The 26824-nt window shown below is 43.0% G+C and overlaps 2 protein-coding genes across 15 annotated transcripts in view; one reads left to right on the top strand and one right to left on the bottom strand.

Moving 5' to 3' along the window:
• Positions 1 to 1042: 1042 nt before the first annotated feature.
• Positions 1043 to 26538, top strand: NEXN (nexilin F-actin binding protein). 9 transcript variants are annotated; one of them, XM_069862863.1, is made up of 14 exons: positions 1043 to 1138; positions 11110 to 11186; positions 12032 to 12223; positions 12338 to 12419; positions 12506 to 12654; positions 13965 to 14006; positions 15133 to 15327; positions 15406 to 15579; positions 17915 to 18100; positions 21907 to 22107; positions 23353 to 23574; positions 24621 to 24806; positions 25257 to 25617; positions 25721 to 26538. In XM_069862863.1, the coding sequence occupies exons 2-14, from the start codon at positions 11160 to 11162 to the stop codon at positions 25732 to 25734; spliced, it is 2031 nt and encodes a 676-aa protein (XP_069718964.1). In that variant the 5' UTR covers positions 1043 to 1138; positions 11110 to 11159; the 3' UTR covers positions 25735 to 26538. The 9 variants fall into 9 exon arrangements, with proteins under 9 accessions (XP_069718964.1, XP_069718963.1, XP_069718967.1 ...); XM_069862862.1 differs by having other exon boundaries at positions 1055 to 1138; positions 10949 to 11186; XM_069862864.1 differs by having other exon boundaries at positions 1116 to 1134.
• Positions 16288 to 26824, bottom strand: part of FUBP1 (far upstream element binding protein 1) — a 34936-nt gene continuing 24399 nt past the window's right edge. For 2 of the 6 annotated variants that reach the window (XM_069862869.1, XM_069862880.1), the window contains one exon: positions 16293 to 17368. In XM_069862869.1, the coding sequence (XP_069718970.1) occupies positions 17351 to 17368 (18 nt within the window). In that variant the 3' untranslated portion in view covers positions 16293 to 17350. Of the gene's footprint in view, positions 17369 to 26824 lie in introns of all 6 variants that reach the window. The other 4 variants (XM_069862874.1, XM_069862878.1, XR_011337904.1 and 1 more) reach the window with 3 other exon arrangements.

The raw sequence follows: 26824 nt of genomic DNA, 5'->3' as shown, positions 1-26824 counted from the left end.
TAGACCTTCTTTGTGGGGAAATACAAATCATGGAAAGGAGATATGGCAATGCAGATATGCTTTGATCAGCCTAAGTTTGCTACGTGTGTTGTATGTGTTCATCTGCTGAAAACTTTACTTTGCTGGGTGTCAAAAGCCCTGCCTTAACTGAACCTCATGCCTTTGCTTCAGGGATATGAATACAGCTATGCAGAGGGTGGCACTGGGAGAAAGGGCCTGTGCTGTCCTTCAGTAGACAAAGACGTGTTATGTTTTGACTTTGGTGGCTGCTGTTCAGATTTGCAAAGCCTGAGGTCGTGTGCTTATCATCCTAACATTGATAAATCCAGCTGAAAGTTAAGCTCCAGCGTGGCGGACACGATACAAGTGGGATGGGAAGAAAGATGTTCTGCACTGGAGACCTGGCACTTGAGCATGTAGGAAACAAGTCATCTGTAAGCAAGAAAAGGAATGGATTCAGATGTAGTGAAACTGTGTTTCTACCTTTGCTTTGTGAAGTATCCAGAGAAAGGAGTCAGATCTGAGGGCTAAAGCACCTCCTGTACGAGGACGGGTTGTTCAGCCTGGAGAAGAGAAGGCTTTGAGGTGACCTTAGAGTGGCCTTCTGGTGCGGAAAGGGGCTACAGGAAAGATGGGGAGGGGATTTTTATTGGGGAGTGCAGGACCAGGACCAGGGGGAATGGTTTTAAACTGAAAAAGGGGAAGTTTAAATTAGGAAGAAATATTTTTCCTATGAAGGTGGAGAGGCACTGGCACTGGTTGCCCAGAGAAGTCGTCGTTTCCCCCTCCCTGGCGATGTTCAAGGCCAGGTTGGGTGAAGCATTGAATGGCCTGATGACGGGGGTGGAACTGGGTGGGCTTTGAGGCCCTTTCCAAACCAAACCGTTCTGTGATAAAGGCGCTGCTTTAAACCAAACATGTTCTCCGTCTTGCAGGTCTGGCACTGGCAGGATTCCTCTCGGCTCCCTCAGCTAACTGTCACGCACTATTATTAGCCGATTGCTCGCTGTCTGCCATAAACCAGCCTGGACTCAGACCTGCTGTTATAAAGCCTCCCCGACAGTGGGGCTGTCCACTCCGGCTCTGTCCCAGGCCAGCTGGGGAAGGTGGCGGCGTGCCCAGGCTGCGGTGGTCGTGAGTACGTGGTGGGAATTGGCAGCTGGAGTGGTGGGACCAACACGGGGAGCCCTGGGGATGAGGTGGTGCTGCCTTCAAGTCATAGAACGGTTTGGGTTGGAAGGGACCACAAAGGTCATCCAGTCCAACTCCCCTGTAGTAAGCAGGGACATCTTCAACTTGATCAGCCTGCTCTAGTCCCCATCCGACCTGGCCTTTAATGTTTCACTACCCTCAGCATAAAAGATTTCTTTCTAATATTTAGTCCAAAGTTCTCCTCTTTTAGTTCATAAACCGTTACTCCTTGTCCTATTGCTACAGGCCCTGGGGAAAAGTTTTTCTCCATCTTTCCTGTAGCCCCTTTAAGTATTGAAAGTGTACAATAAGGTCTCCTCGGCGTCTTCTCCAGGTTGGACAACTCCAACTCTCTCAGCCTCTCCTCACAGGGGAGGTGTGCAAGGCCTTTCATTATTTTGGTGGCCTCCTCTGGACCTCTTCCAACAGTTCTATATCCTGTTGGGAGCTCGCACATGTTGAGGGCTCATGAGGAGCTTCTCATCCATCAGCACTCCAGGTCCCTCTTGGCAGGGCTGCTCTCAAGTCTCTTATCTGCGGTTTCAATACAGGATGGGGGGTAATGTGATTGAGAGCAGCCCTGAAGAGAAGGACTTGGGGGTGCTGATCGATGAGAAGCCCGATGTGAGCGGACGATGTGTATTAGCAGCCCACAAGGCCAACCGTGTCCTGGGCTGCATTCCTTCCTATCCTCGAGGTGCTGAGGGGCATGGTTTAGTGTTTGATAGGAATGGTTGGACTCGATGATCCGGTGGGTCTCTTCCAACCTGGTTATTCTATGATTCTGTGGTTCTATGATTCTATCCGTTTGGATAGGAATGGTTGGACTCGATGATCTGATGGGTCTTTTCCAGCCTGGTGATTCTATGATGAGGAGCAGAACCGTGATGAAGGAGGGGATTCTCCCCCTCTGCTCTGCTCTTGTGAGACCCCACCTGGAGCCTTGTGTCCAGGTCTGGAATCCCCTCTGTGAGATGGATGCGGAGCTGTTGGAACCGGTCTAGAGGAGGCTGGAGCTGGGGCTCCTCTGCTGTGACGGGCTGGCAGCGTTGGGGTTGATCAGCCTGGAGAGGAGAAGGCTCTGGGGAGACCTTAGAGCAGCTCCCAGCGCTGAGAGGGGCTGCAGGAAAGGTGGGGAGAGGCTGTTTACAAGGGCCTGGGGGTACAGGATGAGGGGAACGGCTTGAAATGGGAAGGGGGATGCTTTCGCTTAGACATTAGGGAGACTCTTCATCTGAGGGCGGGGCGGCCCTGGCCCAGGCTGCCCAGGGGAGCGGTGGCCGCCCCGGCCCTGGGGGTGGCCCTGGAGGGGCTGAGGGCAGCCCGGTCCCTGTCCCTGCCCGCGGCCGCCGTGGGTCTGGATGGGCTTCCAGGTCCCCTCCCTCCTTCTCGCGGTTATTTATAGCCCCGCGGCGCTTCCAGCCCCAAATTCTCGCCTTTGCCGGGCGGGGGGAGCGGGGGCCGGGCCGGGCCGGGCCGGGGCAGCTGCCCCTGCGCTTCCCGCCTGGAATGCGGGGCCGCGCGCCGCGACTTTTATGGGAAGCGGCGGGAGCGGCGGGGGAGGATCCGCGGGGAGAGCGGTGAGCGGGGCTGGGACCGGGACAGGGGGACGGGGACAGGGGGACAGGGGAAACGGGGACGGGGCGGGGGACAGGGGCAAGGGACAGGGATGGGGGGACAGGGGACAGGGACAGGGGGACGGGACAGGGACTGAGAGAGAGGAGGACAGGGATCAGGGGACAGGGGCTGAGAGACAGGGGGACAGAGACAGGGATCAGGGGACAGGGACTGAGAGACAGGAGGACAGGGATCAGGGACTGAGAGACAGGGGGACGGGACAGGGATCAGGGGACAGGGACTGAGAGACAGGAGGACAGGGATCAGGGGACGGGGGCTGAGAGACAGAGGGACAGGGACAGGGATCAGGGGACAGGGACTGAGAGACAGGAGGACAGGGACAGGGATCAGGGACTGAGAGACAGAGGGACAGGGATCAGGGGACAGGGACTGAGAGACAGAGGGACAGGGATCAGGGGACTGAGAGACAGGAGGACAGGGATCAGGGACTGAGAGACAGAGGGACAGGGATCAGGGGACAGGGACTGAGAGACAGAGGGACAGGGATCAGGGGACAGGGACTGAGAGACAGGAGGACAGGGATCAGGGACTGAGAGACAGGAGGACAGGGATCAGGGGACAGGGACTGAGAGACAGGAGGACAGGGATCAGGGACTGAGAGACAGGAGGACAGGACAGGGACTGAGAGACAGGGGGACAGGGATCAGGGGACAGGGGCTGAGAGACAGGAGGACAGGGATCAGGGACTGAGAGACAGGAGGACAGGACAGGGACTGAGAGACAGGGGGACAGGGATCAGGGGACAGGGGCTGAGAGACAGGAGGACAGGGATCAGGGGACAGGGACTGAGAGACAGGGGGACAGGGATCAGGGGACAGGGAGACAGGAGGACAGGGACAGGGATCAGGGGACAGGGACTGAGAGACAGGAGGATAGGGGCAGGGACAGGGTGATAGGGACAAGGATGAGGGGCCAGGGGGCACCGTTGGTGAGGGGAGAGGGAGGCAAGAGGGGCAGCGAGGTGGCACCGGCGACCAGGAGACCTAAGGGATGAGAGGGACACGGGGGATGGAGGGGATGAAGGGGACTCTGGGGACTAGGAGATAGCGGGGAGCCCTGAGGTGAAGGGGACACCGGCGGCGAGGAGAGGGCGCCGGGGACCAGGGGGGCGAGGGGGACACCGGGGCTGAGGGGCGCACTGGGGACAGGGGTGACGAGGGGAGACGAGGAGACACCGAGGGAGGGAGGGAGGGAGGGGAGGTGGCAGCGGGGACGAGGGGCTCTCGGTTGTGGGGGCGGCGCTGGGGGTGCGCTGAGCGGCCGGGGACAGCGGGGCGATGGGGACACTGGTGGCATGAGGGACCAGGGTGGCACGGGGGGCGGAGGGGGGACGCCAGGGACCGAGGGCACCCGGGTCTCTGAAATCCTCGTGGTCCCAACACGGTGGTGGCCGCGGTGCCTGTGGTTTGACTGCCACAGAGGACAGGGGTCTCCTGGCTTATGGAGGACCCCGGGGGGCACCGGGGACCCTGGTGGCACCGGAGTCAAGGGGTTCCCGGTTGTGGGGACAGCGGAGTGGGATGAGGATGCACCAGGGGACGGGGGGCAGAGAGGAGACCAAGGATTGGGGGGCAACAGGGACCCAAAGGGGCACCGGGAGCTGGTGACTGGACAGGAGCTTGCCCAGCTGTGACTGGTTCCAAACTAGAGCTTGTGCCTGCTGGGAGATCCCACCAGGAGATCCTATGGGAGATCCCACTGGGGGATCCTGTGGGAGATCCATCTAGGAGATCCCACTGGGAGGTCCTGTGAGAGATCCCAGGGGGAGATCCAGCCAGGAGATGCTGCCAGACAGGGCTTTTGCCTGTCAGGGGATCCTGCAGCCCCTTCGTGGTCTCAGCCCTAGGAGTCTGGTCCCAGTGAGGGGGAAATCACTCATCTTCACCCTCCCCGTGTCCCTGTGTGACGAGGAGCCTGGCTCTGTCAGGGGTGGCTCAGCCAGGGGTCCCAGGGCTTCCATGGGCTTTGTGTCAGCCCAGAGTGATGCGCGTCTGTCAGCAGTTTGGAGGAACGTATTGGGGTTCCCTGACAGCTTGCAGAGTATTTGTTATCACGTTTGGTTTAGGTAAAAAGGAGCTTCTGCTAACACAGCAAACATCTGCGGACAGAGTCTTTAACGAAATCTCTTAGTATTTCAAAAATTAATCAGTGAGTATCTGCATGCTGGGACACGTTGGACTGAAACTTCAGAGTCCTGAGTTCTCTTAATCCCATGAAATGAAATTGTAAGATAATTAGTCTTATAAGAGGGCCGTAGAGGCACGTGTGTGTCTGGTGGGTGTAGGAAGCAGAGAGACTGGTGAAACGCAGGCCCTGGGCAGAGAGTTCTGCGTTTGGAACATTTTAAATGAGCAGTTTCCTCTGTGAAAGCAGTCAGACAGTCTGTGGTTTGCTGCTTGGACACTGAGCTTTGAAACTGCTTTAATGAGGAACGGCCGAGCCCTCTGGAAGGTGGCTGTGGGAAAGTGGAGGTGAAGGTTAATGATGGTGGGAGAGCAGCTCAGGAAGCAATAGGAACAACCCTATGATGGCAGCCGTGGCCGCTCAGATGAAGGTTACACTGGGTCTGGTGTTTACGGGCACCAGAACTGCCAATGTTGGTCAAGTGGAAGCAGCAGCTGATCTCCAGGAAACCAGGAGACCTCTTCTTTGTGACAGTTGTAGCCTAGACACAGCGACCACCAGTGTGTTCAGTGTGAGTCGACCAGGAGGATCTCAGAGAAGGGGCAGGTAGGTTGTGTCTCACTCGAGAGGAGAAGCAGCAGATTGCAATACTGCTTCACGTCCAGTATTTTATCCCACGTTTCAGTACGCTGATTACTGAATCCCTGTCAGTGATTCTGATTCTCAAATCGTGCTCACTCTTTAGCTGCTGCAACACAACAGGGATGGAGGAACTATGGCACGGGGCAAAATACGCAGATTTTTTTCTTAGGGACCTTGATTCACAATTTACTGCCATGCGTGATCAGAATATGTTGGAACATGAAACCGTGGCCAGAAGATTTCAGCAGGGCTTCTCCCATAACAGACCAGCCTCTCAGCCCCTACTGTTTGCTCTAAAGCTTAGGCACCCCATAATAGTACCTGAAGAGAGTAAGGAATTAACAGACAGACCTTTTACAAAGAGAAGGGCAATTTTGTTTTGTTAACACAGGAGTTGGCCCACATGCACTGTCACATTAAAGGTATTTATGATTATATGAGCAGACAGACAAAATCCTTTATAATAAATACATTTTTATAAATAGCATCACATCTGCAAGGACTGCGCTACTGTAATTTGAGGCTCTCGATAGATGTTGAGGCGCAATAAATTTGAAGACTGAGGAAAAGGTTGTGTATGAGATTGAATTATCTGGGTCCGTTGTAGGTAATCATTCTAGTCTTTAATTATAAAGAATCAATGAAGGAAATACAAGTGAGTGGAAGTCATTTTATATTTTACAAATCGTGAAGTTTAGACAGCTGGTGGGAATTCTTATAACTCCTTGGCTTCAGAGGAGCTGACGGTTTATGCCAGTTCAGGATCTTCCCCTGTGCGCGATAATTTTAGTATCTGCTTTAGTATCTGTAACTTGGTACAACAACTGGTAGTGTCATTCCAGATGAGTTACAGAAAGGATATAAATGACAAACGTCTCTCCCTTTCCCCTACTCTTTCCAGTTTTATTTAATATTTCATCAAATATTTTTAACACTGTGGACTGTTTTCCTCTCCTAAGTGCTTTGGCTGCAAGGAGTGAGTTTCCAGCCCTCGCAATATGGTTTTCTTATATAATGGATTCTTCCCTGCAAGTACATCGTGAAGAGGAGACAGATGGTAAACCTAACTTGGACTGGGCTGTGGAGGACTTATTTATAACTCACAGTAGCCACAGGACAGCAGGGGGGCCTCCCGAAGGGAGACATCACAGAGGAACTCGACTTAATTTTAAGTCCTGGCTTCGTGCTCCTGTTGTGAAGAGTAGTGTTCTGTTCAGGAAAACGCTGGTATTTTTCTGTCTCGTGTTTGAATGTTAATCACTCCACTGAAAAATCACCACCTTCCGTGTTTTCTAATGAAGGGGAGTTTTATTATTTATATGAGGTTTTCTTTATTTGGCTAAGGCCGCACAATATTTTTTTCATCAGTTGAGGGCTCTGGGCTCCTTTCAGAAATTAGATTAATTACATTTAAAGAGATGGATTTAGGGACTTGTAGCCATCAAATCTTCTGTGTCCCCGTAAGAGTTTTCTTCGGTCATTTTATTTTGCCAAAAGTGAAGTTTTTAGGGAGTCTGCATGAAAAGTTGAGTAAGTGCTGATTATACCAAATAAAAAGATACCAGAGGTCATAGCTTATCTATCTACAGCAAATAAAATGCTTGAAAACAGTAGGGTGGTTTTTTACAGAGCAGCAGTTGCTGAGCTCTTGTCTCTGGTGACCAATGATAGGACCCAAGAGAACAGCAGGAAGATGTGTCAGGGGAGGTTTAGGTTGGATATTTGGAAAAGATTCTTCACCTAGAGGGTGGTAGAGCACTGGAACAGCTCCCACAGAAGCAGTCGCAGCCCAAGCCTGACAATATTCCAGAAGTGTTTGGCCAATGGTCTCAGGCACGTGGTGTGAATGTTGGGGTGTCCTGTGCAGGGACAGGAGTTGGACTCGATGGTCCTTGTGGGTCCTGTCCAGCTCAGGACATTCTATGGTTCCGTGATTCTGTGATTCTAATCTGTTGCCTGATTTCCTACGCATTATTTGGTTTGTATTAAATTTTTGCTTGAAACTCATTAGAGATCACTCTCTGCATGACAGCCAGTCGAGTCATTCTGATAATGGCATTTTCTCTTCCATTCAGTTCCAGAGGTAGTGCCATTGATCAAAGGATGGAGGTTAAATTTCTCTTCTAGGAGCTGTATCAACGTAGTCCTCCTTTGAAAGTAGAACTTTAAATTGGAGAGGGGAAGATTTAGACTGGACATTAGGTAGAAATTCTTCGCAATGAGGGTGGTGAGGAACAGAGACAAGTCAAGGACAGGTTGGATGTGGCCTTGAACAGCCTGATCCAGTGGGAGGTGTCCCTGCCCATGGCAGGGGAGTTGGAGCTGGATGATGTTTGAGGTTCCTTCTAACCCAAACCACTCTATGATTCTATGCTATCTCATCTAAAAGTAGCTGTTATTAGAAAATGAAATATGTCAAAGTTTCTTGGGTAGGAAAATTCCTTACCACGTTTTTTGCTCAAAGCTACCAGCAGATGATGAAGGCACCTTTCTTCCAGGATTTGTAGGTGTCAGGATGTCTTGACTCAGGCAGTTTATTTTGTTTCAGCAACAGTCCATTGACTGTGTGGATCCTTTCCTAATAAGGCAGATACAGAGGACCTTCAATCCACTGTTGTTCTTGAAGCAGTGGTCACAGACTCAAGCCAAAAATCAGAGTGCTTTTTTTTCTTAAAGGTACTGAATTGTCTTTATTGGATGTTACTAATCTGCCTCGAGGGGCCCCGGGGGCAGGATCCTGCTGCTGTCCCTGCTCAAGGCTTTACTGCTGCCACGGAGAGGGAAGAAAGCGCAAACACGGGTGGTATCACGTTGAGCAATGCCCTACGGCTTTATCCATATCTTTTAGCATCAAAGGTGGAGGTAGGATGACTTGTAGATGCAAAATGTCTTCGGGCCAGCTGGCTAACCTTCAAGCATATTAACAATGATGCCAAAGAACTGGAAAGTGGCCTAAAGTAATAGCAGATATGGCAGGAATCCAAATGGTGGAAACATGCCTGCCGTCTTGAGGGCCCACAGCCCACAGACTGGCACGGTTTGGGAAGTTCAGACAGCAGGAATTTGCAAAGAAAATGTCTCCCAACAACTGGACTTATAAAGAAAATGTCAGATCTGTTATTTGAGGGAAGGTCTCACTGCTGTCAGCAGTCTTGGTGACACTGTCAAGGGGTTCAGGTGATTGGAGCTATCAGAAAGGCTTGAGAAAAATGTTCAGTTCAAAAGCTGAATTGTGTTCTCAGACTCTATGCGTAATCTTCCTACAATTAATTGCACATAATAAGTAAATCGGGCTTTGGAGCAGTCAGTTTTCACATTACTTTAAGATGAAGCCATACAGGTAGGGTGTGTTGCTGTAGTGGATGTTAGCAGCCAGCTTCCCTTGAGATGTTCAGGTGAAATGGAATTCCTTGCCAAGTTTATCTTTAGGCTTTACTTTTCTGCTGCAGCCCTGTATGAAGGGAAGTGGATCTCTGTGTCCCAGGCTACTGCAGTGTGTGAACTGTACCGATACATGACTGTTCGCTGGTGGGTTCATGCAGTAAACCTTTTATTCGGCTTCTGTATTTTGAGTACAAGGCTAAAGGTTAGCAGCCACAAGTAGGGAAGAAGAAACTAAAACTGCAGAGAAGCAAAGAAGAGCGCAGAGAAGAAGTGCTCTTAAGACCTGCTTAGAAAAAATGAAGAAGTCAAAGGGCTTTAACTAGTTTTAAGGCCACACTGTTCGCAGTGGAGGTTTAACCTACAGGCATTAAATAAGCTAGAGCTTACAAGGCTGTGCAAACCCAAATGCACGACAGAGAAATGCTGATTAAAGTGTATGGGGGCCCTGAGAGCACAAGAATGCAGTGGAGTTACCCCTCTTTCTAAACACAATAGAATTGAAACATGCTACTGCTGAGCTGAAACAGTCAAAATAGGAACTTGCACTTAGTGCTTTTATGTTCAGGTGTTGACAAGTGACAAACTGAAATGCCTTGGATTCCTGTTGGTCTAGAGATGAGGTATTTATCAACTGATATGGGAGGGAATGACTTTCCATGATCATTTGTCTAAGAGGAACACCCAAGCATTTTCCAGAGCTCCTCTGTTGGAGCTGAATTTGAAGAGGTTGGAATGGGTAAATTAGGGTAGGGATTGGTAGCTAAATGCTTTTGTTTCATATATTGTGACTGCTTTCGTTTGAAAAAACATCCCAAGGTATCTAAGAATCATCTGATCTGCAGAGCTACGACAGCATCAATTAGTACTGATAACACTGGGGTATTTTTGGAGATCTTGCATGACAACAACTCTTAATGTACATTATTTTTAACACCATGTAAAAAGCCCCATGTTGATAATCCGTTTGCAATTAAGAATTAGAGAACTTAAAGGCTAAGGACTCCTAAGAACTTAACTTTCCATGCCATGAAATGCCCTGGTTTCAATTCCTCTAACCCACAAATGAGAAGCTGCCCCCAGCAGGAAGCTGCTTCTTACTTCGGGCCTTTGTGTCCATCTTTTTGTACCCTGTGTGGCACATGGAGTTTCCAGGCTTGCCTGGGACTCAGGGCATCACTGTGGCAGGGACAGTAATGGCACTGGAGTCACACTGTGGTTTCCTTCCTTCCACGAGCTCTGATAGACCTCATGATCGAGAAAAAAAGGAAAAAAAAAAAAAGGAAGAGACTTGCTCTGAACTTGGAGCGCCTTAGGGAGGTTCCTAAGAAATACCATATAATCTAAAAATTGTAACACTTTTCTCTTCAAAAAGGCAGTGCAGTTGCCAGCCCACAGTTACGCGATATCAATTCTTTCTCTAAGGTATGTATGTGGTTTACCTAACTCATTTCACAGTTTTTAGCACTAGCTTTTTGCTAGAATGGCCCTAGAAGAAAGGAAAGCGTTGTTTTGTAGTCCCACGTTGGGTGAAGAGCTGAGAGTTGCCAGCCTGGCTGGGACTCGAGGAAGAGCATTAGCCCAGCCGGGAGATGCAGCTGCTCCTCGGAAAGGCAGGAGGGTCCCCGCAGCCGCTGGACATCTGGACATCTCTCCTCCTGGCAGCCGTCTGGAGGCCAGAGAGCGTCTCCAGGAGGCTGCGGGGCTTTGGCCTGAGCGCTCCGCACGCTTTGTGCAACCTGAGCTCGCTGGCTCGTGCATCGGGCTGGAGCGGCGGAGGTGCAGAGCACATTCCTTTCTGCTAGCATGAGTATTGAGAAAAACAGTTTCGTAACCCACCAGCCAGGGCAGCCAGAGCTTGGTTCCAAGTTCTTTTTTTTTGTTTTCTTAAATGGAAATTAAACCCCAACATCTAGGACCGTATAGAGGAGTTATGAGCATGAATAGTGAATCATAAGCTTGTTCTTTTCAGTGCTGTTGCCTACTTCGAACGTATTCATCTCTTCAAAAGCCTCCAAGGACCAAATGAAATTGTGATACATCGATTTCAGCCCATGCAAACCTATTCACAGGAAGCTGGTTAAAGCAGCATTTAAAAAGAAAAAGGAATATAGCTACGACTGTTTCTTACAGGTAAAACTGAAAGCGATCTGAGACCAGGTGCAGAGCACAAAACAGTAGCCATGAATGACATCGCACAGAAAACTGAGGTGGGTACCAATTTTAAAGCAATCACAGTCATGTAAATATATAACTGGTGCTTGAAAAAAGAGTAATTACAAACAATTTTAAAAGGCAAACAATTATACTGTAAGTCTGCTGGGATTGCTGTTACTTCAAGAGAATGGAAGTGTGCTTGAAAGTAGCTTAAGGAAATTGATTGGCTGGAAGGTGTGAAATATGTTCTAGTTAAATATGAAAGAGGAAGGCAAAATGAAGGTAACAAAATATGAAGAAACTGTAAATATTGGGGGGAAATTCAATACTTCAAATATTTCTTCTTCCACTCGCTGAAGAGGAACAAAAGCAGGACCAAAACCTATCAGTTTAGGTGGAAAATATAAAACATGGAATGTTTTCAGGCAGTTTCTCAATGTTACTGTATTGACAGCATCCCTGTAGTAAAAAGAGCAAAAACTTCGTAGTGGTTCTGAAAAGTGGGACAATGCTGGGGGTGGAGAGGCTCTTTGATCACTGCTGATGGTTCAAAGCAACAAATGAATCTGTATCTAATTTTTAATGCCATAGTAATTGAAAGGGCACATTCACATAGTCCATGCACTGAGTTATGTCGCTCTTCGTTGCAATTACTTACAGCCTAATTTTAATACAATGCTAAATGTTGGGGGTTTTTTATATTTTAGTATTTATTGCTATTTATGAACAAATACAACAGTGCTTAATGTATGCCAGCTAGCGGCACAAGGTTCATAATCCTACGTGCACTTCTGTTGTGAGTTCTCACTTTCTTTCCAATCCAGTCTATCCAAATATTTCTGTCCATCTGTTTCAACTTTCTTTTTCTTTTCTTCATTTCTTCTATATCTTCATCAAGATTCTACTTTCCTCATCTAAACCCGTCCAAAAATCCTATGTGCCCAAGCTTCACAAGGGTGATGTAAAGGATAAATTTGAAGCTATGCAGAAAGCAAGGGAAGAAAGAAATCAAAGGAGATCTAGAGATGAAAAGCAAAGAAGAAAAGAACAATATGTTAGAGAGAGAGAATGGAACAGGAGGAAGCAGGAGGTTATTTTTTTTGCAAATATTTTATTTTATATGTGATTTTTTTCACATTATTTTAAGATGATATTGGAATTTTATTTAAGGTATAGACAATTTACTTTGTGTTTCATCAACCAGATGAAAGAACTGCTTGGCTCTGATGAAGATGATGACGCAAAATCATCCAAAGTAGAAAAAGGTTACGTTCCCAAGCTAATAGGTAAGACAGGCTCGATTTTAAAGGCCCCACAATTCAGTAGACAAGTATTAGGTGTAACTACTGAACTGTGTGTTTCATATTCACAGGAACCGTTAAAGGCAAGTTTGCAGAAATGGAGAAGCAAAGGCAAGAAGAAGAAAGGAAAAGAATGGAAGAAGAAAGAAAGCGCAGAATCGAACAAGATATGATCGAGAAAAGGAAAATTCAAAGAGAATTAGCAAAAAAAGCCCAGGAGGTATGTTCATCTGAGCACAATAATCAGGATGTAATTGTAAACAACACACACAAACCAGTTTTATATTGAGCAGAAAGATTTGATCTTAAGATTTCTGATAGTGGTGAGTTACATGGGAGATGCTCAATGCGATACAAGTGGGGAATGATGGTCAGAGGATCTTCACTTCTTTATGGCAGCAGCTTTTTAAGCACTAAACTTCAGTTACGGATGAAACCAGGCAGGCAGAGCAGTGGTAGGAATGTGAATCAGGCACAAATTCTGATGTCATATGCACAGAATAGTTTATAGAATTTACTAATTTAAATGTTTCTTATATTTTACCAACCCTTATGTCAGCCAGCGTTTGCTTGTGTGTTAGTGAACACAGCTCAGCGATAGATGAACCGAGGCAAGCAAGAAGAAATAGGAAAAAAACAAGAAGATAGTAATATAGTAACAGGCGTAAACCATGAAGATTCAGATCATGTTTTCTTCTTTTGCCACTTTCTGAATTTATACGTGAACACCAACTTTTGTCAACATCAGTAAAGCAAGTTCTGTCTTCTGTAGAATTTTGCACTGAGGTATCACTTTGAATTCCTTTTGTAAGTTTTCTTTAGTGCTGTAACTACTGCAGTGAGAGAGAACATCTAAATGACAGACTAGAACCGTAAGCCAATTTTTATGTAATCAAAAGATTGTAGTACTTCGATTAAGCTGGTGTTTGGACTTGATGATCTTAAAGGTCTTTTCCAACCTAACCAATTCCATGATTCTGTTGTAAGAAAAGACAGAGTCAGTTTTCAACAAGGACTTGAGAGTGTTTTCTACTATGACTTTTAACCGGAGGAGTACCTAGTATATATTTAATCTGCTCTGAAAGGCAGAAGTGCATACCCTGTAGAATTAGAAAGTCTCTTTTAGACAGTAACGTACAGAGACACTATAGGGAGCAAATGTTTTACAGAAGTTGGGGGGAAGGTGATGTCTCTTGAATCAGAAATAATCAATGAGCTTTGCTTTAGCTTTTTTGCTTTTTACACAATTCTGGAATGCCTAAATGCAGAATGGCCATTTCAAGTGCTCTCCTCACTGAAGTGTTAAGAATGCCTGAGCATACTTTCCATAGGATGGTTTATGTCATGTGCCGCCTTCCTCAACGCGCTAACCTGTCTGAAGTGTCCTAACAAAGGTTTGATCGTGACCATCTCTGTGAATTTAAGTGCTACGTACATATCACTGATACGAAAAGAATTTCCAGTTCTGTGTTTGCAAATCTAAGGCAAAGAGCCAAAGTCATGTAATCATCTGAAATTCTCATTTAATAGATTGATGACTTTAACAATACGGGAACTGAATCAGCAGCGGAGGTAATCAGATTTTTTTAAAGAAATGTTCACCTACATTTTTATTTTGTATTCACTTTGTCTTATTCTTGTAATTTGGGTTGGGACAACTTAGAAAAGGGCACACCAATACCTAACTAAAATTCAGCGAAGGAGCTAACACGTTTTTAAAATATATGTAATTATATGTCTGTACTTGAAATGAATTTATTTAAGTTTGAAATAGAGTCTGCACTGTGAATACTTTGCAGTTAAAATCATCTAAAATGTAAATATTCAAAGCCACAAGAATGATTTGAACTATACTGGCAATGATACTCCAAGTCTTCTCACTTTGGAAAGTATCATCTCAAAAGCTCTTTGCCTTAAACTTCAAATTAAAAGGGGATTCTGTCAATATACAGATGTTTGAGCGCTTTACTCAAATAATTTTGGTTGCTTTTTCTGTTAATTGACTAATTTGCCGTGTGGGTTTGGATTTAAAGTCTTGCAAACAAATGTTTAATTTCAAAAAGCTAGGTCCAAAGGCCCTGTTGCTTCCACTAACACCAGAAAATCCCGTTCTTACTACAGTTTCGGAAAGAGACAAACAAACCAGGAAACCCCCATTAAAGTTATTTGACAGCATCCTTATTAATCATGGGATGAAGTGAAAAAAAAACTGGATAAAACTTATTTTGGCAAGTAAGTTGTGAAAATAGTTTTGAAGCCGCAACATCCTTGAAAGAAATTACTCTGATAAAATACTTATTGCTGTCTGGAACTACTTATTCCAACCTGAGTGTATCCTTTGCTTCGTAAACACAAGCCTGGAACTGGAGTGTGGCTGCAATTGTTCTGTTTTCAAATTTTTACCTGTTCTCCTCCAAACAATGATTATTTATAGCTAATAGTCAATGAAAATTTGTAACAGAATTGAGGGGTTTGCCTGCACTTATGATTAAAATATAATCCAGCCTTAATGCTCTTTAGGTATTACAAGAAAACTAGGCACTGCCTCTGGCAGTTTGGTTTATTTATGTTGTTAATCCTCAAGACAAGTAATTCTTTTGGAAGCTTTGGTGCAAAGGTAAACCCAGCAGTTTCACTAAGAAATCAGTTACCTAGAAGTCGAGCTTTATGAAACTGTAACGAGTATCTTTTTGGACAGGAAGGGGATGAGTCACTGCTTGTGACAGTAGTGCCTGTAAAACCCTCCAAAACACCTGGGAAGATGAAAATAAACTTTGAGAACACAGGAAAGGAGAGAGCAGAACAAAGAGAGAGACAGGATGAAGAAATGAAGCTAAAATATGAGGAACAAACCCCATTCTTGAAGGAAACCAAGTGCCTTTCATTTGTCACGGTAAAGCACTCATCTAAAAATACCTAAGGAAGAAATATCTATTATTTAAGATATCACTATATAATTTTTCTTACACAGGGTGAAAGTGAAAACAATGAACCTCACGGGCCTCTGTCTCCTGGTAAGCTGAAAGTAACATTTGAAGAACTTGAGAGACAAAGACAGGAGAATCAAAGGCGGCAAGCGGAGGAAGAGGCAAGACAGCGTTTAGAAGAGGAAAAACGTGCCTTTGAAGAAGCCAGACAGCAAATGGTAAATACACGTTTTTGTTCATGCTGTTACAGAATTTTCACGTAGGATAAGCTTTTACATTCTTTCCTGTATCTGAGTCTTCTTTATTTCTTATTTCTTAACTATATTTCAAGCTTTTAAAAGTCTTAAAATTGTATCACCAATAATGTATTTCTGACCTTGCTTCTCACTCAGAAACAACACTGACGTAATGCTTGAGACATTATTTTAGTATAACCAGGATCTGTATGTGTTCTAAATTTGCCAGCAATCCTAGCTGGTTTTGTATCTATGCTTTGTAGTACCTTAAACTTTAAGTCCTCAGGAAGATAATTAATTGTCTGTTTTGTTCTTAAATAGCACTTCAGATATTTCAGTAGCCAGTTTTTGATGAAAACATTCTGTAGGAACAGAATGTTGTTTCTTATTCCCATATTTATTTGTAAATAAATCAATTATGACTTTCCTCTTATGACAAAAGGGAAAAAAAAGTCAGTCAGCGCTCTTTTATGTGCTGATCTAAACAACAATGCACTAGAAATTATGATATTGAGCCCCAAATTGTTAGAAATGTAGCTCTCAACCCATGTTTTGTAGTACTTGCAAAACTGCCTCCCTATCTGTTCTTCATCATAAGCCAGACTTACCTGAGATCAAGTATAAACAGGCCTCAGTATAGTTTGTTCTTTGTTCATACTAAAGGAATCACACACTTATATTAACAGAAGATACACCAAACAGTTTAGTTCTACATTTGCTCACTTTACTATATTCCATTTCCAAAAGCATTTTTAAGTTCTGTATTTAAAGCTTTCCCCTGTACAGTCACGATCATTACGACTTTGTTAATTCACATACAAAGATTGATGAGAAATGAGATTTTAATCTACCATGAACTCTTTGAAAATATTATTTCTAGGAATTTGCTAACTTTAACTTAAGGAGACTGTAATTATGAAAGGACAGTCTGGGACAAACAGGTCACGAACATCAGGTTGACTGTATTTCAAAAACATACAAGAAACGGATATTCTCCAAGAAGAAAACCAACCAAACAGAGAACCTGCAGAATGTGGAAATGCTACAATCCCCACTGGTCCAAACTGAAAGGGCTCTAGGATAGGCAGATGTCTAAATTGTAGTTTATTCTTCCACCCCCATTCCCAATAAATCACTTCATCTTTCTGCACCAATAACCTTGACATTCTGTCAATAATGCACTTTTTTCTTTTTACTTTGGGGTGGGCAGAGGACACTGGTGAGGGAGGAGAGGGAAGAACATGAAGGAGACAGAACTTCATGAAGTCATGAGCCGTTCTAACTGAAGTGGGTTCACATCACCCACCCTTAAGTACATGAGTTTATTAACCAAGTAATAGAAAGTGTTTTACAAAATCCCTCTTTCAAAAGAGATTTTCTAACTTGCAGTTTTATCTGTCAAAATTCAAAGTCAGAAGTTTTCTTAAAGGAAGAGTTCAGCAGTTAATTTCCTCCAATTGTTTCTTTTACCCTATGAATTCCAAATAAAAGATTTCTGTATAATTCCCCTAACTGGTTGCCCCACATACCAGTCCCAGGGCTGCCTGGGGTAGACAGAAACCTGGGTTGCCAATACTCAAAGTTCCCAGTTTCCTCTGATAAGAAATAAAGGTCTCCCAGACATCTGAAGATGGTTTGTTCTTTTGTTCTTGATTGCAGTTAGTTTGCAAACCACAGACTTCTCTTGGCAGATAAGTGTTCAGTGGAGACAAGCAGTAGTGAAGAGATCTCAGGGTATCTCAGTTCCCTTTCTTCAGTGATGATTATATGGCTAAAAAAAAAAAAGAAACAAAAATCTCAGTCTGGAGTAATAGAAAAATGTTAATTGATTTTGTTTTGCTATAAAACTCTAAGCTTTTTGTTTTAACTGGTAAGTGCATTGGTGAAAAAAAGTTATATGCAAACAAAAAGACTTGATGGTATAAAAGTCTATGAAAGTGATAAAAAGAAAGTCAGTAGGGACTGATTTACACTACAGGACCCAACTCTGAGACCATAAGATATGTACTTAATTGTTCAGCCTTTTTCTGATCACACATTGCTCTTTGAATTACACACTGAACAGATTTTTTAAAGCTATAGAAGCTACATACAGGACACTGAAATACATCTCTTCTTCCCCCTCCCCTGGCTAAAACCAAGACTAACATGCTTCTTGCATGCACCAGACTCCTGATACATTTTTTCCTGCAGAAGAAAAACCCAAACACATTTATAAAAGATCAAAAAGGAATCAGTGGAGTATTTATTTACTATAAAGAATATTTTTATGTTTGGATAAACCTTCTCTATTTTTTCCTCTCCCTCCTCCCTGAAGATCAACGAAGATCGTGATGAAGAGTTTGAAAATTCTGTTAAAGAATTCCGTCCTGGTAAACTGAGACTCAGTTTTGAGGAGATGGAAAGACAGAGGAGAGAAGAGGAAAAGAGGAAAGCAGAAGAAGATGCAAGACGACGCATAGAAGAGGAGAAAAGAGCATTTGCTGAAGCAAGAAAGAACATGGTATGGCATTTTGTTTAATATACAACTTGATTTTTACCCAAGTCTCTGGTGAATTAGAAAGCAGGTCTGGGAAAAAGCTTTAAACAGAGTTAGGAACATGTCCTTCAACTCCTCCAATAATTAATTTACCTCACTACTCATTAGATGCGTGAAAGCTAAAACTAATCAAGTTTGTTTACCAAAAATTGTCACAGAACAATCCCTCCTCACAGCCAGCCTAGAAAGGATTTCAAATAATTCAGTTAAACCCAGATATTGTATCCAATTATTATTTGGATATAACAAACTCGGAAAGCAAAATGCTTTCATGAGGGTTTGTTGGAAGAGCAATTGGGGAGGAAGAGCAATTCCTTTTACTTCTCCAAGTTTATCTCCCTGCCTTTACAGGGCATCCACTGACAAGCTCTTACCAGCTAAAGCAGAATGAACGGCGTTAGAACATTGCTCGCTGCACAAACAAATTTTAGCCACCTTAGGAAGGAAAAATTAAGAAGGCTGAACGCGGCAACTTGATGTTCGTGCTCTATTTCATTGCTTGTTCAGAGAAACAGAAGTAACTCGTGGCATTTACCATTAGAATAATTCATGACATGGATTCTCCCTAGACAAATACAGGTCTCTGATATGCAGCAACTTCTAAAATTTGATTTAAGATTCCATTGAAGATACATATTTTTAGGGACCTAGGAATGACATAGTGGCACTACCTAAAAGCAGAGAAAGATGCCCAATTGCAGAGGGTGGCAACCACATTATTTATAAAACAAAACTAGGATGTATTTCACTTCATTCTTCACGCTTATTCCAACAACTTCAAGGTTTGGCAGTAACTTCCTGGTGGATGTGAGGGAACACGGTACTAAATTACACACCTACCAACTCAAGTCAAATGTTGTTTGTTCCAAAAGGCACGACGTGCCATCCAGAAGTGTGGAGTAAACCATCCCTCTGGCAGCGCCTTCCTACATTCCCCTCTGGGCTTTTATTGGGAAGGAACAACTGCATGCCTAATAAAATTTTCTTCATCGTTTACTGCAACCCTTGCGAGACAAATTACAACTTGCTATGACTGCTGATACCACTAGCAGTGCTCCCTCTGCCTGAAAACCAGGCCAAAGACAAGACCTTTACATCGAAAGATTACCTAGAGAAACCACAATGTAAATTGATATTTGATATTATACTGATAAATAATAGCAGAAAGTAGCTTCTGTCTGTACCTCGAAAGAGAGAAAAGAGAAGCTAAAGCCACTAGGAAAAAAAAACCACAAAAAGTGAGTGCTGCTGGACTTCTGCCATGACAATTTTTATGAAAAGCCAGCAGACAACTAACAGAAAGCAAAAAGAGCAGGTGCTCCTGCTCCTTTTTCTCCTGCTTTCTTGAGAATCTTTTTTTTTCCTGCCTCAATTTAGGAAGAACCTGGGCTCAAGTGTCTGGTAGGAGAAATCTCACCAATTAAACGAGGTTTAATCCATTAGATGCAGCACAGTCTCTGACTGCACTTTAACAACAGCCAGTGAAAACCTTCAGGAATTAAAAAAATTAACTGAAAATGCATTTTCAGCATACATGTTTGAGAATTTTCTGTTAATCAGCATCCTGAATATGAACACCACATTTTCCTCTTGTAACAGAGACTATAAGCCTGCGCTTTCCCCATTTCCCACAGCGACACGGTGCAGCAGTGATGCTGATGTACTTGGAAAGAACTTGCCACTCATCTCTCTCAAAAGTGGTACAACCTCATGTTCAATTTTATTTAAGTATTTAAATTAAGTGGTTATTTTAGTCTCTTTTTCATGTTTACTCATTTTCATAGAATCACCAGGTTGGAAAAGACCTGCTGGATCATCGAGTCCAACCATTCCCATCAATCACTAAACCATCTCCCTCAGCACCTTGTCCCTTAAACCCCTCCAGGGAAGGTGACTCAACCACCTCCCTTTTTTTAATATTTTAATTTAGGTTATGAAGTATATACACACAGAGGTAGTGATATTGTTGCTGGGAAACAAATATCACCTCCTTTTGGCAGGATCTCCCTATTTCATATTTACTTGTGCTACTTTCACACTCCCAGACTTCCCAGCCCCAGCGTGATCACTTTCAGACTCAAGCATTTCTCTCTCACCCCTGTCAGTCTCTTTCCATTAAAGGCTGCACGAAGAACCTGTCATTCTATGATTTTAGCACGAATATAAAGGCATCCTACTTTGTATCAGTCACTCTGCCCACTAAAAACTGGCTGACTGTGCTGCAAACTATGGTTATTACAGGACTGTTTCTCACTACCATCTGTTCCCACTTTGCAGGAAAAAAAAAAAAAGGTGTGGTCTCACTTCACAAAATATGGCTAAAATATTTACTGAACCAACCGCAAGGGGTTTGTGCATCACACAGCTCCAGTTTTTTCTCCCTGTTTTTTTAACCAGGAATAAGTTGGCTCACAGTCTTTCCATAACTTACCGATTCAGAAACACAGGGCAGCCAGCTGCCAGCGATTGCTCATTCGCAGCTCTTTAAAGTTCACACATACATGGATTGGTAAATTTTGAATTAATGCTTCCTCTTATTCAGTTTGGTTCTGCATCTTCTTGAAGCGATGAGCATATGAGCAAATGCATCACAAGCATCTCACATTTCTTTGCTCATTTAGCTGCGGTTAAGCCTCTGAAAACCCACTCTGTGGCAATGCATTGTTTTCATTAAAGGAAACAATTCACAGCTTTCTTTTCTGACTCCACTTCTCCATAACAGCTTCAACAAATATGCTCGTATTATTCAAAACGAATGAGGAATGGAAGGAATGGTGGGGCTGGAGTCCAAGTGTGAGCTTACTCAGAGGGAAAATGTGAAGGAAACTATAGCAAACAGCAGGATTTGAGTGTGATTGGGCCTAAAAGCTACTGAAAGAGCTGTGACAGAAAGGATATGGGTCAAAACACTGCTACAGACCCTCTGAGAGGGCACAAACAATGAAAGGATGAGCTACAATGGCAGTAAATTTATTAAGGAGTTACTATAAAACCTTCCTGCATAACTCAGGCTGCGGTGCTCCCTGCCCATTTCTGGCACCGTGTCGTAGTTCAGCAATGCTTTCCTTCCACAAATTTGGTCTGATACTTGTTCCAACACTTCCTGCTTTTGGAAGTCACGAAAATTGCCTTTCCTTGGCCCTGCTCATCTTATGAATTCATCTACAAAACAAGCAAACTGCTCCTGAATGACCATCAAAGCCCAACCCTGCTCTGAAGCCTGAGAGGACAGGAAAGGAGGAAACCTTTCCTGATTGGTTATACAAGCAACTCACAACATAACCGAGCACCTATTTGTGCAAAAGAGGAGTTTCTTGTAGAAAATTCTATTCATTTACCCTTCCTGGGAAATCTTAAGATTGGTTAAGAACAGGAATATAATGCAATTTGCTTAGAAAAAGATTGCAGATAGATGTATTCCAGTACTAAGAGCAGTAACATTTAAACACTTTGTCTAAGAGGAATGAAGTCTTTCAGGTCCCAAAGCTGCATTTAGAGGACATAATCTTGCAAAAAAAAAAACAAACTGAATTTTAATAAAAACCTTCATCTGAACTTTAACGGTTTGTAATAATAAAGAGCTAATGTCAAATAAACCCCCTCCAAAGCTGCTCCCTCCCAAACCACTAGGGGAAGACCCTCACTGTCACACTGTGGCAAAACACTTGGTTAGCTTATAGAATCTTGGTTTTCTATAGAAGTGTCAGAGCAACACTACGATTTTGTCACAGGCACCTTCAGGAGGGATCACTAATGCTCTGAATTCCCAGCAGGTGCTGGATGATGAAACACCAGAAATGTTTAAAACCTTTTCTCAAGAATCTCTTATACCTGGGAAACTGGAAATTAATTTTGAGGAGATGCTGAGACAGAAAATGGAAGAAGAGAAGAGGCGCACGGAGGAAGAGCGCAGGCAAAAGCTGGAAATGGAAAAGCAAGAATTTCAACAGTTGAGACAAGAAATGGGAGAGGTTTGTATATCGAAGGACACGTTAAGTATGCTCTGAATAAAAATATAATAGGTATTTCCATTAAATTGCTAAAATCTCAACATTTAAGATGAACTGAGAATTCCTCTAAAAGGAATTTTAAATCAATACCTTCAGTATTACTTGAGAATAATATAAAATAGAAAATTAAAATCATAACGTTTATAATAAGATATATATTTTTATGACTAATCTACAAGGAAAATGCTTTTATCCCTTGCAACCCTTAGAGTAAAAAAAATTTCAAATTTGTAATTTAACTTACAGTCACTTCTGAAAATTCCACGGTATTACTATGGCGATTCTGTAATATTTACAATATTGGGAGAACAGAAACATCTTGCTCCCCAATTAATATACAGAAATGAAAGTAGGGAAGAGCAAAATCCTTGCTTTTCCTCAAGGGAATGCCATATTAACCAATTAGGAAAGAATTACAGTGGCCTCGTCTCGTTTCTAAGCAGCGTATCGAGGGCTCGAACTGTCACAGTGGGTTTTAAGTCACACACAAAATTTGCTTTGCATACAACTGTCTAAACCGTCATGTTCAGAACTTTGTGCTGCCATTCGATTTGGCTGCAGGTGGCAATTCCTTCCCTTTTGAATGCTAGAGGACTACATTCATTTATTTCTGTTAAGCAAAGCTGGAGCAATAAAGGCTCGAGCTTGCATAACGTTAAATAAATTTTGTTATATCCTGGAGAAGACATGAGAGCTGGGCGTATCCAACCAAAACGCACACACGCCTTTACTGTCAGTCAGAGATTATGAAAGGAGGGAGTGATATTAACAATTAGAGCCTCAGGTGTGGTTTGACTATAGGATCCAGAGCTGCGGTTCCTTTGCCAGCTGGGACATCCTGAAATTGCATTTGCTTTTCACTGAATTTAAGAGAATTACATAACAGATCAGAGATAACATTTTTCTGTAGTTTTACGCTAGGTGTGTTTTCCTTAGCCTGAAGGGTGATTTATCGACAGCAATCCTTGACCAAAAGGTGCATTCAAGCAAGGTATTTTAAAATCTGCATGTAATTGAGATGTGATCCAAATACAATAATCCTGAGAATAGCGAGAAAAAGACAAATTAGAGGGAAAATGTCTCTGTGCTGATTACAAATAACTAAGAACTGTTCAAGGGAATTAGGCTACACCTGTCTGTGGGGAGACAGGTAGCAAGAATAACGAGGCCATTTTCCATCTGACATTTTCTGTAATTTCTGAACAGCTGGAAGAAGAGTCTGAAACTTTCGAGCTAAGCAAAGAATATGAAGAATTAATAAAGCTAAAAAGAAGTGGTTCTATTCAGGCAAAGAACTTAAAGAGCAAGTTTGAAAAAATAGGACAGTTGTCTCAAGAAGAAATTCAGAAGAAGATTGAAGAGGAGCGAGCAAAGAGAAGAGCAATGGATGAAGAAATAAGAGAAAGGGAAGCTGAAAAATTTCAAGAGGTAAGTTGCATTCTGTGTATTTATGATGTACTTAACTAGCACACAGATGATCCAGGAGTGCACAATGCTGCTTTTGCTGAGGATTGCTCTAGTTCCATAATTATTTTCTCCCTGCTTTGGATGCATGGGGAAGCCTCACCTCAGCACCCCTACAGGAAGCAGCACCAGTTTATTCAGTTATCTGGCTGAGCAGATATCTGTTGTTCTGCTCAAAATCCTAAATTCAGTGCCTTAACAGCTCAAAACCTGAGGGTTTAAAACATGCACATTTGAAAATTAACCTATTAATCATCACACAAATTGCTTCTCCTTCTGAAGCGTAATTCTCTATTGTATGAATTAAAACAAACCAAACCCAACAATACAATTTGAAGATCAAGACGTTTTATCCTCTTTACTCCTTTCTCAGGGGTGGGAAGGGAAGGATGCCCAACTTATCTGTGCTCCACACCTCTCTCATTTTTTCAGAGGAGAAAAACAAGAAATGAAGCCATCAGTCTAATCAATAAATCAACACTATCTTCTGTGACCCAGTGTGAACTTACATGATGTAATTATGTGGCAGCACAGGAAATGTGACAGGAGTAATCCTGATCCTAGGATCCTGTGTGCAGTGCTCAGTCACTTCATCACCTCAAAGCCTTTTATTTTTGAGCTATTAATTTACCGTCTGACACTGTAATTATGTTTCTGTAAGGTCAACTTGTGCGAGGTGCTGAAGCTAACACAACATCACGACATAAAGTCAAGTCACTAGGGATCTATCATTGCCACAAGACAGTATTCAACTTCTATAGAAAAATACTCCTGAAGATTTATTTTCATATCTAACATTTTTGAAATTACTTTTGCAACTGTCTTGGCCTATTCCTAGCGGTAACTATTCCAAGACTTGATCATAAACCCAACATTAAACAAACCTCTGAGAAAAACAAGACTGGCTTTGCTCAACCAAGTACTGTTCTACAAAACTAGTTTTGTTATCCTACATATTTAAAAAGCAATAAATTAGTTAAGTGCTATTTTTGTTTATCCCCCCTCCCCAGGATGATGAGGTAGATGTGAGACCAGCCAAGAAATCTGAGGCTCCATTTACTCATAAAGTGAACATGAAGGCCCGTTTTGAGCAAATGGCAAGAGCCAGGGAAGAAGAGGAGCAGAGGAGAATCGAAGAACAGAAGTTATTACGCATGCAGTTTGAACAAAAAGAAATCGATGCGGCATTACAGAAGGTATAAATTACCAAGTACCTTTTCATCAGTCCTAAGTGTCCTTTAACCTAGCATCTATTTACCACTGATGGCAACGCTGCCACAGGTATAAAAGGAACATCATTAACTGCTGCCATGAATTGCTGCAATAATGTAAAATTGCTTTTGGTGCTTTCACATATTCTTGAAGAGTATGAGAGATCCTGCAAAGAAAGTTCGTCCTATCCTTTCAATAGTCTGAAAATGGAATCTACATTCATGCCTTTTACCCCAAGATTGCAGCCCCCTTAAAATCCATATTCCTGCCTGTTCCTTATCCAGATCAATGCTTTGTATTATCTAGTGAGGACAGGTGTGGCATCTCCCCTTCTCAGAATGGTGGTTCACTTTTCTTTAACCAAATACATATCCCTAGCAGTCATACTGCTACTGCTGTTTTAAATATTCTCAACTGACTTATTCTTAAAACAGAAAAGGGAAGAGGAAGAAGAGGAGGAAGGAAGCATTATTAATGGTTCTACTTGTGAAGATGAAGAAGATCAAGCTCGATCTGGAGCTCCCTGGTTCAAGAAGTCACTGAAAAACACATCAGTTGTTGATGGCGAGCCAGTGAGATTTACAGTTAAAATTACTGGAGAACCAAAACCTGAAGTTACATGGTGGTTTGAGGGGGAAATGTTGCAGGACTCTGAGGACTATCAGTATATTGAAAGAGGAGAAACCTATTGCCTTTACTTGCCAGAAACCTTCCCAGAAGATGAAGGGGAATATATGTGCAAAGCAGTTAACAACAGAGGCACGTCTGCTAGCACCTGTATTCTCACCATTGAAAGTAAGAGTTAACATTCTCATTTGCTCAATTCTCAAATGTTCTTCTTGCATCTTCCCTATTACAAAAATCTAATTATCTGTCTCTCTTAACTCTTATTTTCTAGCTGATGACTACTAATGCTCTACTCTAGCTGGAATCTTTCTTCCCTTCACAACTTTCTTACTGCATCATCTCTCTCTCTGATGGGGCCAACTAAAGAAAGCAAGGGTATGAATTGGTCGTTCTTGAATCAGATAAGAATAACCTTCAAATTGTTGGTGTGTCCAGATTCCTTGCTCAATACAAAAATTAGTATTAAAGGCTAAAAACAACGAATCGCTGTATCAACAATCAACTAAAGGAAAAAGCTGAATTGTAAGTGCTCCCACATTTGAAGACCAACTGTTGTGTAATAGTATAAAGCTAAATACACAATCTGGAAACTTGTGTAGTAGTGTAAATCTATTGGTATATTTTGCATGAACACTGAATATTTAAGCTATTTTACTTTATCCCAACGGCACCGACCTGGCAAAAGGAAATACTTATTGATGATTTTCAAAAACTGCAGTGTAATATTTTTCAAGAATAAAAAAAAGACAACTGCTCACTTCTGTTGTTTTGTTTCAAAGAGCATTAGCTTCTTTTGTTTTAAAATGGCCTTGGATTTAAGTTGTAATGCTCTTACCAACCTATGCAGTTGATAATCCCAAAGCCAAAACAACCTCAGTAAGGCTTGTAGTAAATTTTTACAGTAACAGCATTTGATTGTAAAACTTGTTTTAATTGCTTAAATGACACAGGAACAGTTAGTGACAAAACATGAGTCTATCGGAGCTAAGGTGACAAGAAGGAAACTTCAAGAAAACTATTTCCTGAAGTGCCTAACTTCTCAATCTTTGTTCTCTCTCAGTACAATAAATTTATTGCTGCATCTCCAAACATTGTTTTCTTAAGGCTACTGTGCTCTTTCTCCAAGACCTCTTGATACCCACACTAACATCATTGTGCTAACGCCATCTGAATTGTTCAGCTTAAGCTTTGGTAGCAGCAATTTTACAAACAACAGCCACTTTTAAAATTAAAGGACGTGTATAAGCCTTAACATAAAGGCCAGGTAAGCTGCAGCAAATTAAATTTGTGCAGTCATTTAAACTAGAAATTCTCCCGTGGTTGCACCTGCTGACTGCAACACAAAGTCACCTGTTGAAAGCCACTCTGGCCTCAC

The sequence above is a fragment of the Phaenicophaeus curvirostris genome, chromosome 8, assembly GCF_032191515.1.
Source record: "Phaenicophaeus curvirostris isolate KB17595 chromosome 8, BPBGC_Pcur_1.0, whole genome shotgun sequence".
Lineage (NCBI taxonomy): Eukaryota > Metazoa > Chordata > Aves > Cuculiformes > Cuculidae > Phaenicophaeus > Phaenicophaeus curvirostris.
The sequence above is the reverse complement of the archived record's forward strand: the minus strand, read 5'-3'. Positions and strand labels throughout refer to the sequence as shown.